General features: G+C 42.6%; 1 protein-coding gene across 1 annotated transcript in view; it reads right to left on the bottom strand.

Annotated features, from left to right (window-relative positions):
* Positions 1-1,247: 1,247 nt before the first annotated feature.
* Positions 1,248-13,618, bottom strand: part of ADGRV1 (adhesion G protein-coupled receptor V1) — a 2,034,994-nt gene continuing 2,022,623 nt past the window's right edge. The window contains exon 90 of the mRNA XM_078677778.1: positions 1,248-1,633. Coding sequence (XP_078533904.1) covers positions 1,515-1,633 — 119 coding nt within the window. The 3' untranslated portion in view covers positions 1,248-1,514. The remainder of the gene's footprint in view (positions 1,634-13,618) is intronic.

Here is a 13,618-nt window from a genome sequence, read left to right as displayed (position 1 = left end):
GCCCCTATGCTTACTGCTGTCTCCTACCTTTATTAGGTTATTCTAGCACTGTAGCAAAAGTAGTCTCATTCCCCAATACTGCTGGCCCAACACAAGACTCCCTAGCAGCTGGACCCAGTAGCCAAAGTCCTCTTAAGCACCGTCGCCCACTGGGCAGAACTATGCACATAAATGTCAGCTCTGTCACCCTCATGATTCAAGGAAGAGTCCTATGTCATCCAGGGCCCTGGGCTCGTCCTCAAAACAGACATGTTCAGGGCACAGTCGAATGGCATAGCCTCCGCTACTCTCCACCGGGCTCCGAAAGGGGAAGCTCGCCTGGGCAAGACTGCTTCTCACAAAAATGTATTGGGTCCTCACAGTATGCTGTGCTCACATGGGCAGGGCAAGATCACATTTGTTCTCCAGTCCCCGCCAGTCCAGCCCCACTCAGGTTCTTAGATAGGACATTAGTGGCTGCCATAGTTCAGAATCCCTGGAAGTTTTTAAGGCCTAGCACACTTAATGCCCAATTATTCAACTGGCTGATCCCTGTCCCGAGCTCAAGCAGTCAACAGCACCTGATCATCACAGGAGAGTTTGGGTGGTCATTCAAGATGTTGCAGTCTGCTGTGGATGGAGAGAGGCCCACATTGTCAATGTCATATCGCTAGGCCCGCCTAGCCGGTCAAATGACCTTGGGCGGCACTCAGCCATCAGTAGCTCCTGCGCCTCTAAAAATCTAGAGCCCCACAGCCAGTGCTCATCTCTCAGCTAGTGCTGCTTTAAGAGTCAGCTAGGGATCAAATGTAAGCTCAGAAGGGCCAGAGGGGGCAAGAAACTCAAAGAGGCTTGCAGTGTACCTCACCCCTCATGACACAGTTTCGTACGGTCATCCGATCCTAGGCCAGGCCTCTAGGTCCAAGCTGATATTCACCCAAACCGGCCCTACCACTCCTGGTACTGTGCCCCTGCCCCTACCCAACCGCACCGCTCCTCAATCTAGTGGTGTTGAGAACACGCTAATTGTGAGAGCCCCAAACTGAGAGCTCTGGTACTATGTGTCCAGCAAAGGGGCCTTTCACGCCACAACCCATCTATCAGTGAATACATCATTTTCACCATTAACTAGCATGCCTATTGCAGTTGCACATGCTTTTGTTCCTCTTTCCTAGCCTTCTAGAACAGCTAATTCTATGTCTGGTTCTTTACACAATTTTAAATAACTACATATATAAAATGACAAAAACAATTTTTATTTGAAGCAAATGTATTCTATCTTTTTATTTATCAATACACAAATCAGGTTAATTAAAAAAGTTTCTACAGTACGTTTACATCATCCAATTAGTAGAATCTTACATTGTCTTTAGTTTCCTCAGCTTAGCCTTTTGCAAAGTCTATCCATAAATTTCTGGAAAACTAGACATATTCCTCATGTAAGTAGACTGCCACACCCTATACCACATGGTAGTATTTTAGTGCAAAGACAATTACAAAATATAAAAATATTGATATCTGAAGTATAAATGGGTTTAGAGGTGGGTGTCGGCAATAGGTATTCGTCGCAGTTCTACAATCTGGGAGGGAGGCATACCACCGCCGTCCTGACTTCCAGGGCAGGATTCACTGTCGCTGACGTTCAGTGCCGACCCTGAAAAACAAAGAACAAAGTAAGAGCCGATGAGAGATCTGTAAGTTCAGTCACCAAAACACACCCTTTTCCAGCATGATCCTACTTGGTTAAGGGGAACAATGTTGTACAAGTGGATTGGATTGTGGCATTGGACAGTCTCTTGTGATGCACATATCACTATGGGCTGCCCTTTAGATGACAGCTAACACTTATGAATTATTTATGCATTTGTATCATTTTGATGTCTCTGGATGTTAATCTGTTCATACATAATAATGATACATAGAGATAGACAACAAATTTAACTAGACAAATTGAACCAGATTCTGTACCCATGGCACCTCTGTCAGCTACCTCACTTACTCTAAGTAACTTGAATAAAATACCAACCTAGCAGTCTATTGGGTCTCATTATAAGATCCGCTATTATCAGCCACAGCCCAAGTAGATAAGAGCGGTGGTGCAGGGGGATTTCGAAAGACTACGAGTGAAAATGTATTATTTATTTAATTTTCTTCTTGTGGTTGTCTGTCGATTTCCCCCCAACCATGCACCAAGTCCCTTACCTGCATGGTCCGCACCTGGCTATAAATCCAATTGGGTTTGACCCATCACTATTATGAGATCTATGGCATCTCAATGGTTCAGGAGTATTTTACTAAGATACCTCACTTGCTATACCTTGCTATAAGTGAGCAAAGTATCGGGGTGAAATACAGACAACAACATGCAGAAATTGGGGCAGGAATTAGTGCAGAAATATCAACCCTCCACAATTTTATTTCCCAAAAAACCCTTCAGGAATATTTACACCTTCCCAAAGTTATGTAAGCTCATGGTGTCGGTAATGCAAAGGTGAGGGAATTGCCATGCAGAAAACTGCCCAACACGTAATGAATCCCTGGAGTTTTTGAGCAAATTCCTTCTATTCTAGGAACAATTATTTTTTGTTGTCCACCTCGACATATTGTATATACATAACATATAGTGCTGAGTTTTGTTTATATATAATAAGTGCATTTCCATTAAATGTATATAAGCAGCTCATGCCAGGAATGTTCATAGTCTCCATGGAAGTGAAGTTCCATTGAATGTCAGCTGGAGACGAAAAATCTCCAAAATACTTCATGAAATCTGTATAGATTCTGCCTTTTAAAAAATTCCTATGATCTTGGCCTCCACAAAATACAGACCAGTTAAATCCACCAAAAGCGCTGTTCCAGACATGAGGAGGTGACTGGTGCATTACTATTACAATACAAGACATAAAATAAGGGAAAGTTTAGATAAGAATACTCAATTGGAGTAAGATACCTCAGCCTATTTGCATTAAAAAATAATTGGAATGAGTGACATCTTTTAAAATATAGTATTGCAGGACGTAGCAAAAAGCGTGAAACCATGGGCCATATTTACGAACTCCTTGTGCCACAGTTGCATAACTTTTTGTGGTGCAACGGATAGGGGGGCCGGGTGGGGGTGGACGACAAACCACCAGTTGATATTTATAAGGCCACACAAAGCCAATTTACGAGGCTTTGAAGGGACTCATAGATATGGAGTAAAGCAAGGAAGTGCAAATCGCTGTGTTGCCTTATTCTGAGCTAGGGAGGCATTCAATGGGCATTGCTGTAAGTGTTCCCATGCAACACCCATGGATTTTGACGCATCCCCAGATTTACAAAACCATGTAAACCTGGGGATGCGCTGAAAACTTATGCCTTCCCAAGGGGAGTGCAAGGAGGAGAAATAACTTTATTTCTTCTCGTTTATTGTCTTTTTCTATCTGTGTCACTTCCTGCACAAAACAATTCTGCCTGCAACGCAGGCACCTTTGTACCATGGTGCAAGGGTGCCGGTATTGGAACTAGGCTGCTGAAATTGGTGCCAGTGCAGGGGGAAAGGACAGAATTCACAGTATTGGTAACTTGCTGCCCTGCCCTCTGCCACCATTATGGTATATATGCCCCCGTGTGTGACAACATGCAAACTGACCTCGCATGGCACAGATTGGATCACCCCATGCCCCAACAGTGGTGTCTCCCTATAGTAAAGTATAGCAAAATATTTTTCTGTTAAATATTAATGTAACTAAATTGCATTTTTTTAATGTAGAACAAAATAAAAACAATGCTACAGCACAATTAACTTAATAAATGAAGTAAAATATTATTCTGAAGATTAAATTACAAAAATAAATTCCCACTTAAAATAAGTTTTTATTTGCCTTTAATAATTATTAAAAGGCATGTATAGAATTAATTGAAAATAATGTAGGTATTTTTAATAAAGATTTACATGTTTAACTATTTTAAATATTTTAATTTGTCATTATTTACAATGAGGTTTTATTTTAAGGCCCTACCTCCATTAGTGTTGATGGGATAGTATTGAAGTACCAGTAGTTTGCCTTGTGTGGTGCTGTTCTTACTCTAGCTCTGTGCTAAGGTAATTTACTACTATTTTGGGTCTCTTATGGTTGAAATAACTTTAGAAGTGCTGTCTGAATTGCAACAGGCTTACTCTTTTGAGAGTGGAAGCATTTCCCCCACTAAACCCCTCCCTAATTCTCCCTAAACCTTCCTTACTCCTACCTAAACCCCACTCATTTAGTTGTAGTATTTCATTAGTATTAGTAGAGAACTACAAACTGCAGTTTGTGAATAGGCCCCTTCGACTGCTACACCAAAAAAAAGTGGAGAATGGAATCAGAGAATGGCAATGCAGTAGCATGTAATTTACATACAAGACAAGTAAGCATGTTTGTATGGTTTGCTAAGTTTTACTTGTATACTCTTAGGTTCAGGCACCACAAAATGTGACTTGAATAGGGAAACACAATTTTATTTCTCTGTATCCAGGTTCATCATCTACCAATCTAGGAGCCAACATCCAAACTAATAAAACATACAACTCCTTGCCATTACCAGCAATTCTTTACACCAAATAACATAGTCATTTAACTATGCTGTGCAGCACCTCAACAACTTTTACAACATAACATAGTTGCATTGTATGGTTTACCTACACTGAGGAGGAATACTCTTACTGGATTTTAGAAGTGATTACAATCTATCAGAGGATACCATGTTTGGATGCCTTCCAGACTTACAATTCTCTTTATTAGGTCTCAGTCACAGACTTATTTCCAATAGAGAATTGTCTTGAGGTCAGCCCCGTGTGCATGATTGGGTGACGTTAATGTCTATCTCAACTCCCTGTTCCAGACTTGATAGTTTGCCTCCCAATTCATGTGTATGTCTCACCTAAAAGAATTTCAGTCTCAGTGTTCTGACTGGTTCTCTTGTATCCTTCCACTGCTAAGCTTGCTTGCATTCAGGGAACTATTTTTTTTGTAAGCACTCATGGGAATGCATATGTTTACTAGCTCGCTCTCCCCCTTGTGCTGCTTCACCATTTCACTTTCCCCCAACTATTGCCCTATATCTTTCTTCCTCACACCCTCATAGCTCATCAGCTGCTTCCCACAACTCTTTCTTACATTTAGGATTTTTCTCAGTTCAGGAGTAGTAAAGTTAGGAGTCCTAACTTTACTATTCCTAACCTGAGAAAAATCATAACTTTAAGACTTTCGGTATTCACAGAAGGCATTTAGGAGTCCTAAAGTTAGGACTCTGGTGGTCTTGCAGCACTGGTTGTGCCACTCATGGAAGCAGCTTGTAAAGTGTGTCTCAGGCCTGCCATTGCAAGGCCTGTGTGCAGTCTAGCTCTGCCATTTCGACTTGGCCAACTGCACCCACTTGCCAGCCTCTAAACCTTCCCTTTGCTTCATATGAGACACCGCTATGGTAGGCCCAATGGCAGGGTGCATTGTAAGTACAAGGTAGGACATGCTATGATGTGTGTTGCATGTTCTAATAGTGAATTACAGCCATTTTCGTTTTTCACTATTGAAGGTTACCTGTTCTCAAAGGCCAGAATGGGTAGTTAGATTATTACATTCTTATAATCCTAACTGACTCAGGGAACACAGTAGAAATTTGAATTTAGTATGCCTGAACTCAGAATAATAAAACACCTCTTTTAGTGAAGGTTGTTTTAATATTCTGTGTTTGCAAATACCACATTTAGAAAGTAGGTATTTGCTTGCCTAACTATCAAGACCTGCCTCTGTTGGGTTGTGTATTCCTTGTCTGGGTTTGCGAGTGACAGGGCTGGGGGATTTCAGGAGACTGGCTGGGGCAGCCCGGTGGTGAATAGAGAGATATGCATCTAGATGGGAGGGAGGAGTTGCACCTGGGACCTGAATAGGGTTGGGCCTTCCCTCTACAATGCTGGCTCCCCCTGTGGATTGTCTGATGTCTCTGCCCTGCACTGTGAAAGGAGAGGAGGAATCTTGTCAACAGAGTGCTCCAGAGCTGTACCTTCCCTCCCCTGTGCTGGCTCAAAGAGAAAGGAAGAATAGAATCATATAAACAAAGTGCTCAGGAACTGGTTTGGACTAGATAAAGGCCTCTCTGCCTTCAGAGAACAAATTATTTTGGGGTATAAATATTGGGACCTGGATCCCAAGAAATTAGATCACTTCTGGACAAGAAACCTTTCTGCCAAGGAGAAGAACCAAAAAAGCTGCAGGACTTTGGACTGCCCCTCTGCCAGTTTGCTGTTTGCTGGGTTGGCCTGCAGTGGTTGCTTCATTGCCAAGGGAAAGAAGAAGGAACTTTGTAAGGACTTTCATCTACAGAATATTCTCCAAGGGCTTAAACTGTGCTTGCCTCCTGCTGAAGTCTCAGGGACAAAAGACTTCACCTCCAGCTCCCTCCTGAATTTTCTTGCTGGGAATTCTGATTCCAGACACTTGCGTGCCGCTGGGAGCTGGAAGCGCGACGCATCGAGAAGAAGCCTGTCACCACCGCAGCTGAAATCGTCGCAACGCCGGAGAAGTGAGCCTTTGCCGCATCTCCCTGGAAGCGTGTGTTCATCAAAGCTGCCTGCTGTCGCATCACCGGAGAAGCGTGGCGCCATCGTGAGAGTCGCCATCGCATCACCGGAAAAGCGAATCGCAGGGCCTGTCGCGGCTTTAAAGTAGAGAGTCATCGCAAGGCTGCCAGGGCGTCATCGCATCATCATCGCATCGCCGCATCAAGGGCACCATCTTCTCGCATCGCAACAGGATCATCGCTTCGCATCAAGGCGCCATCTTGTGCACCGCAACGGGCCCACAACCGAGAATCTACGCATCACCTCCGCACTGGCAAGGCTCACGACGTGTCCCCGACTCTGCACAAGCATTGAGGCAGGACGCAAACGTTCCCCCGGATCATGGTACCGACACATCTCCCCGTTTGCGAGCCTTTTGTTTACTTTGCGTTACGCATCCAGGTACTTTGTTCAGAACTTTGTCGCATTTACCAACAACTTGAACTAAGCAACTTGAATCATCTTCTAAGTAATCTTAAGAGTAGTATTGTGGATTTCTGTCCTTTGTGTTCTTGTGTTTAAGTCTATATAAAGAATACTTATTTTTATAAAACCTGTGTTGTGTCCATCTGTAGTGTTGTCACTGTATTACTGTGTATATTCACAAATGCTTAACACATTGCCTCTGAGATAAGCATGTCTGCTCGTGCCAAGCTACCAAGGGGGTGAGCAGGGGTTATTAAGGAGTGCAATCCCCTTATCCTGACTTAGAAGTAAGGGTCCCTATTTGGACAAAGGTGAATACCATTGCCAACTAGAGATCCCCAGATCTAACAGACAGCATGAATGGTGTCCTTTGCCATCACTGTTCTAGGAACCGGCACGGAGCCAGATGTGGAGATGACCAATAGCGTTCCGGCAATGGTGTCAGAGGGTTCAACTGGGGCCGAGGACAATCTCACCGGTGGTAACCAAGATAAAGGACCATTCAGCGTTGTGGGGCCCACAGGCACACCAAAGTGTTGTTGGAAGGGATCCAAAGAGACACAACATGTCCAGGAACTCTTAGATCTGCCTTGATGTTGCAGATAGCCACAGAAACTCAGGTTGTGTCAGGACAAGTTGCTGGATTGGCCCCAACATCAACCAACTTCGGAAGCGAGATCAAGAGGCATGGCAACACCTTTGCGCAATCTCAGGTGTTCAAGAGAGGCAGGAAGGAGCTGACTCCCACTTTGATTTCTTATGTTTTGTCTTCAACTTACCCAAATATTCAGAGTGCAATGACTATCAATCTCGGATCGACTCCTGGAATGGGAATGGGAATGGGACAGAGACTGAGATTTGGATTTGGACCGGTCTCGTCGTTGTCTTACAATGCCTAGCTTTGCCTTGCAGTCCTGAATGGCCCTACCCCAGGCAGCACAGCAAACCTGATGCAGATCTGCCACAGACACCTTGGAAGGTGCCATTTCTCTTGCTCACTGTGTAAGATTGAGTAAAAGGGGCTCGAAAGAGACAACATTTAGCTCCGGATCCATGTCTAGTGGTGCGGAAAGAAACAATCTGAAGTCAGCACATGAGAGCGGCACCTATATTGGCTCTGCACGTCATTTTCGGAGCTTAATAGGGTTAGTGTGGAGGCTCATGCCGTCACCTGACAGTGCACTGAGGTACTGCTAAAGATTATCTGGATCCAGTCTGGCCCCTGGGAAATTATGCATAAGGTGAGGAATCTGCAGTTAGAAGTCTCTATCAAAAATGTATTTACCGAAGATGAATATTGAAGTACAAGTGTAAAGCTACAGTTGCTTCTAATAGCAAACCAACTGAGACAAAATGGAAATAGACAACATAAGCAATGACAGAAGCAGAACATCTGCTCTAATAATATACGACACAGAGAGGACTCAAAGTGCAAATTCATGTTCTGGGAATCAATGATGTGGATTTTATCGGATTTGTAGTGGTATTTATGCACCTGTGTATGAAGTATAATTTACTTTATACACAGTGTTTTCAATCACTCAAAGGAGCTGTATGAAACTAATAATATTATGGCACGCCATTACTTCCATGGATGATGAGGACACAGGAGCAGTGAAGCAGACGCTTTATTGACAGGATTGCACAAATACCTCTTCGGTTACCAGGCAACTCGTTTCCCTACACCTTGGATAACTTCAGTTTGATTTGGTTAAAGTGGGTCTGACAAATAAATAGCACTTCTTCCTTCCTATTAGTAACCTGTGGCAGTTTGGGTAATGGACCAGAAAGCAGTGTTGTATCGTTTGGAAAAAAAATGCTTTCGTTTATGTTTACCTCTCCTAGAGATTCGATCTAGGGACTGCTTTACAACTTAAATGTATAGAATACACGAAAGCACTGCCAGGTGTTATTCATTGTTTGCCACCTTGTAGTAAATAAATATCAGTCTGAGGCAGTTTTGGATTTGTGACAAATTAAGTATTACATATAATGTAATCTTTCTTATCAAGATAGTGGCTTGTTATGTGTCTTGCTGTCTTTGTGGTAGTAACACTGGACCTGGTATTTACTAATACCGCAGAATGCAATATTTATCCGATGTGGCATTACCGCATCATTACAAATTTTCTGCTCAAATTGAGGCAAACCATGTGGAATCATTTATGCCAATACATTACAATATGTGGTCCTGAGCATACGAAAATAGGGAAAACCATTTAGATATATATAGATCACAATGGAACTCTATATAGTTCAAGGTTCCTTGACCAGCCGGCCAAAGAATATTTATTGGTTCAATAAATTTATAATCTCAAAGATACAACAAATAACCCGAGAATCACGGGTTACAAAGGGGCACAGTCCTGTGCCTTGCACGGAGGAGAAGAGTGGGAGAGTAGAGGTAAGTGAAGAAAATTAATCAGGCAAACAGTGTGAGCTTGCAGGTCACTGGTATAAGTTATACATTTAGCAGTGTATCCTGGAGTCATTCATACAGCCAATAGTATCAAGGAAGTACATGTATGAACTACTCTAAGGTCGACGTTTCGATCCCCAGCTCGGGTATCATGGGATCATCATCAGGACAAGTGACATAATTTTGCCTGAACACAGTTATATAACACACCTTAAGAGGTAAACCGTTCCAAGGGTTGTAATGGATTCTGTGTTGGTGCTGGGATTGATGGAGCCCAATTTAAATTAGCACACTTCTACGAGGTGTCGGTCACTCGATTCTGTATTGGTGCTGGGATTGATGCAGCCCGATCTTTAGGGTTGGGTGAGATGAAACCGCTCGAGCTGGTCTTGAAAATGATCAATCTGGGACATCTATGACATTATTTTACGTAGTCTGTTGGTGACTATAAGAGTTTTGCAAAAGGTCCGTTTCCGAGGATGAAACTGCAAGCTGATATGCTTGAGGGTACCTTAGCGGCTGGATCGGCGTCCTACAGCGTCTCGAAATAAGCGCTGAGTCTGGAAAGGCGGCCAGGAGAATAACTAGTCCGCGGTGAGGGAGAAGTACTCCGAGGCGTCGGTTTCTCAAGCTGCTCGCAGTGGCAGTATTGTTGAATACTTGCTACCCATGGTCCCGAGCGATCTAATGGGTTCCCCTTGTCCCTTCTCAAATACATTACAATACGTCTTGCCCCTTTTTAAGAGGTTTCCCTGGTGCCAGCCGTTAACCAGGTGCTTTATAGTGAGATCAGAACGGGAGGCATTACTGTATTTCTCACCGCATAATCTGCAAACCAATTCGGGCACCAACTCCTGTTTGCACTCAAATAGGGGATACAACAAAACTCTGAAAGAGGGCCTATAATGTTTTTTTAAAGATACATCATTTCAATTTAGTCCATCTGAGCTAATTAATGCATGGACCCAGTTAATGAAAACTGCATTAAATTTAGATTTACATCTACTGCAGATGTATTACTTTTTGTAAACTTTCCAATAGGTATGCCAGTCGCAGACTTACAGGCATACTCAGTGAGTGTCATGTGACAATTCAAACAAGGTCTTATTCCCCCTGATGTCTCCATAGAGGAATTTGATGCGCAAAGGACCAAATGTACCTTTGTGAATACCAGGAGGAAACAGAAAGACAAATATTGAAATGCTGAAGCAAAGGCATATGCCTGTAGAAAGCAAGTTCAAAAGAGTATAAGAAGTGAGCAGGTCCACAAGAGTACAGGGCCAAGATTATGAATAAACTTTCATCTACCATGGGGGACCACAAAGGACCACAAAGGACCACATTGTCTTCTGGAAACAGCTTAAAATTGAGTTGTTCCACCAAGCTTGTGATTAAGGGGCCAATTTATATTTCAGCAGACAGCTCATTGTTCCGTAGGTAGATTACTCTCTCCCTCTAGTGAAGGGACCTCAATCCTAATTTATAAATGACCGCCAAGCTGGCAGTCATTTATAAAGCGTTGGCAGGAAACACCATCATGGCGGTGCCAGTTTGGGCATATTGGTGTTAGATGCGGGTTTATGTCACCATGAAAAAGCCCTGAACCAAACAGTTTTATTTTTTTTAAAGAAATTCACAAAACGGGATTCTTTTTTCAAAATAAATAAAAATTAATGCTCCCCTGGCCATGGTAGTCATCTCCCAAGGCAGGAGGCACATTATTCACATTTTACTGTCCTCACCACCAAGGTTTCCCAGGAGGTGGCAGACAGTAAACAAGCATTGGCATAGCCAATAGGTCTTGCTTTTGGGACTTTATAAGTATTTAGTTATGCAGCACAATATCCTTGGTGCAACAACAACTGGTGCATGGCTAAACACGTATAAGGTCCCAAAGGCGAGACCTATTGGCTATGCAAATGCTTGTTTTTTAAATGTCGTTCGGAACTGGAAGAGTTCTTATCAAGAGCCAGAATCAATTAGATATCGTCAGCATAAGACATAATGGGGATCCAAAAAACTTTAATAAAACCTAACAGGGGTGGTATATTTACATTGAATAAAGTAGAGCTAAGTGATGAGCCCTGAGAGACACCGTCTTTGAGGGAATTCTCCTTTGATCTAAAAGGCCCCAACATGCCCACCTGCTCCCTATTTTCTAGAACAGATTGGGACCACTTTCAGGCACGGCCACAAATGCTTGTCAGCCAGTCGTTGAAGACGAATATTGTTACAAATTGTGTCACACTATCTAGAGTAAACTTTAAGGATTCCAAAACTTCTAGAAGTGCAGACTGTGTGTAGTGGCTGGGTCTAAAGCTGGCGTGAAAAAAGTGGAGGATATTGTGCATTTCTAGGAACTCCACAAGTTGGTGGAGAACCTGCAATAGAGAGAAACAGAGATGTGATATGTCTTGTGTTGGATGAAAGAGGCATGCAGTTGGCTCAGGATTAGGCAGCCTCGGTATTCGTCAACGTCAGTATTCGCAGCAGCATTGGTAGGTTTCTAAGAACAAAATTGGCCCCTGCACTCATTCACTTACATTACAAATTAAAGATAGCTGGGGTACTGTATCCAAAGCACACTAAAGGGAATGCAGGATGATTATCAGCTGAGCTTTAGAAATCAATTATTTATTCTAGAGCATTATTGAAATAAGGTGATTTGTGACTGCTGCAAAAGACAGACAAACAAACAAACAAACAAGCAATGCTATATTGGCATATAAGGCAAGCTAGTGAACATCTTGCAAAGATACAACCAGAGTCTATTCGAATGTAGGACCGACTTCAAGAGGGTTCACATTTTTTGAGATATCGGATGAATTGGAAATTATCGATCAAACAAAAAGGAATCTCTGAATATAGAGCATTCCCATATTTGTGGTGTGTGGACAAAAAGTCATGGGCCAATGACACCAGGGATTGGCAGTGAATTAGGCTTGGTATGAATCGAATCTCAGACATAGAATCCACCCAAACTTAAATGTACAGACTATAATTTAAAAAAACACAGGCGTAGCTCAGCATGGTACAAACTAATGGATGCACCCAATAAACTAATGGCACCTTTGACTTCTGTAAATGTAGTCTTTATTGGCTACTGGACCCCATCATCATTACCACTTTCTTGAGATTTTGACAATTCATGTCCATCCAGGTGAAAACATGCACCAAGATGACTGTAACAGAATCTGAGGCTGCATTTGGGTTGCACTACAATAAGACATTAACATATTTGCCATAAATGTATGAATGGCCGATGCTTAATTTATGCAGTTGATTGCAGGTGGTGGGTCTCAGTACTCATTTGTTTGGACCAGCACTTATTTTTCATCATCTAACTTTGAAACAGTGCAGCAGAGAGAAAGGCACAAAAGGGAGAAAGAAGGGGGAAGAGACATATAATAAACACAGGGGCAGAGGATGAAAGTGGGACTTAAAAAGAACCTGCAATAGTGGGAAACAAAGATGTGATATGTATGGTGTTGGAAGAAAGAAGCATGAGGCAGCCTCTGTATTTTTCATCGTCAGAATTCACAGCAGCTGGGGCAGGTTTCTAAAAATCTCCTACACATATGCACTTATTTTACCAATTGAGCACTGCTGGGGGCACTGTAGACAATGCACCTCTTATACAATGTACAAAAGTGGTGAAAGCTGGGTGCTATGGGGTCCTCAGAAGAAACTATATCTGTGCATAACATAATTCCTAAACCATTCAATAGAGTGTTCTGTCGTTCTTTCGTGTTAGCTTTCTGATTGGCAGTGCGTCAGGGATGTTATGGAACCATTTATCCATCAACAATATCCAGCCATGCCTACAACTAGCTGTCAGACATTCAACGAATTGTCACCTGAGATGACGGACAACCTCTCTTCAATCTGAATTTATTGCCCAGATGTCCAAAAGCACCAACTGCTTCCCATCCGTGCTCTGCAGGCTCAGACAGCCAAAAAAGGAATTGACATGCATTTATTCAAAAGGGATCCTCAGAGTTAGGAAACCTCTCGGTTTGATTTTTTTAATTTGTAAAACACTTTTGCCAGAGTGCTTGGTCATAATGACAAAGATGGAGCACAGAAAATTAGAAAGTTCAAAACATGAAGCATCATTGAGTTTTGAGTGAAAGTTAAAAAAAATGATGTCATGTTTTAAGAGGATGTGGAAAGAGCATAGAGTTGTAGCTGAGCAAAGAGATGTAGAGACAGCATTT

The sequence above is a fragment of the Lissotriton helveticus genome, chromosome 2_1 (genome assembly GCF_964261635.1).
Source record: "Lissotriton helveticus chromosome 2_1, aLisHel1.1, whole genome shotgun sequence".
Taxonomy (NCBI): Eukaryota; Metazoa; Chordata; class Amphibia; order Caudata; family Salamandridae; genus Lissotriton; species Lissotriton helveticus.
Note: the sequence above shows the minus strand (reverse complement) of the source record. Positions and strands in the feature narration are given on the sequence as shown.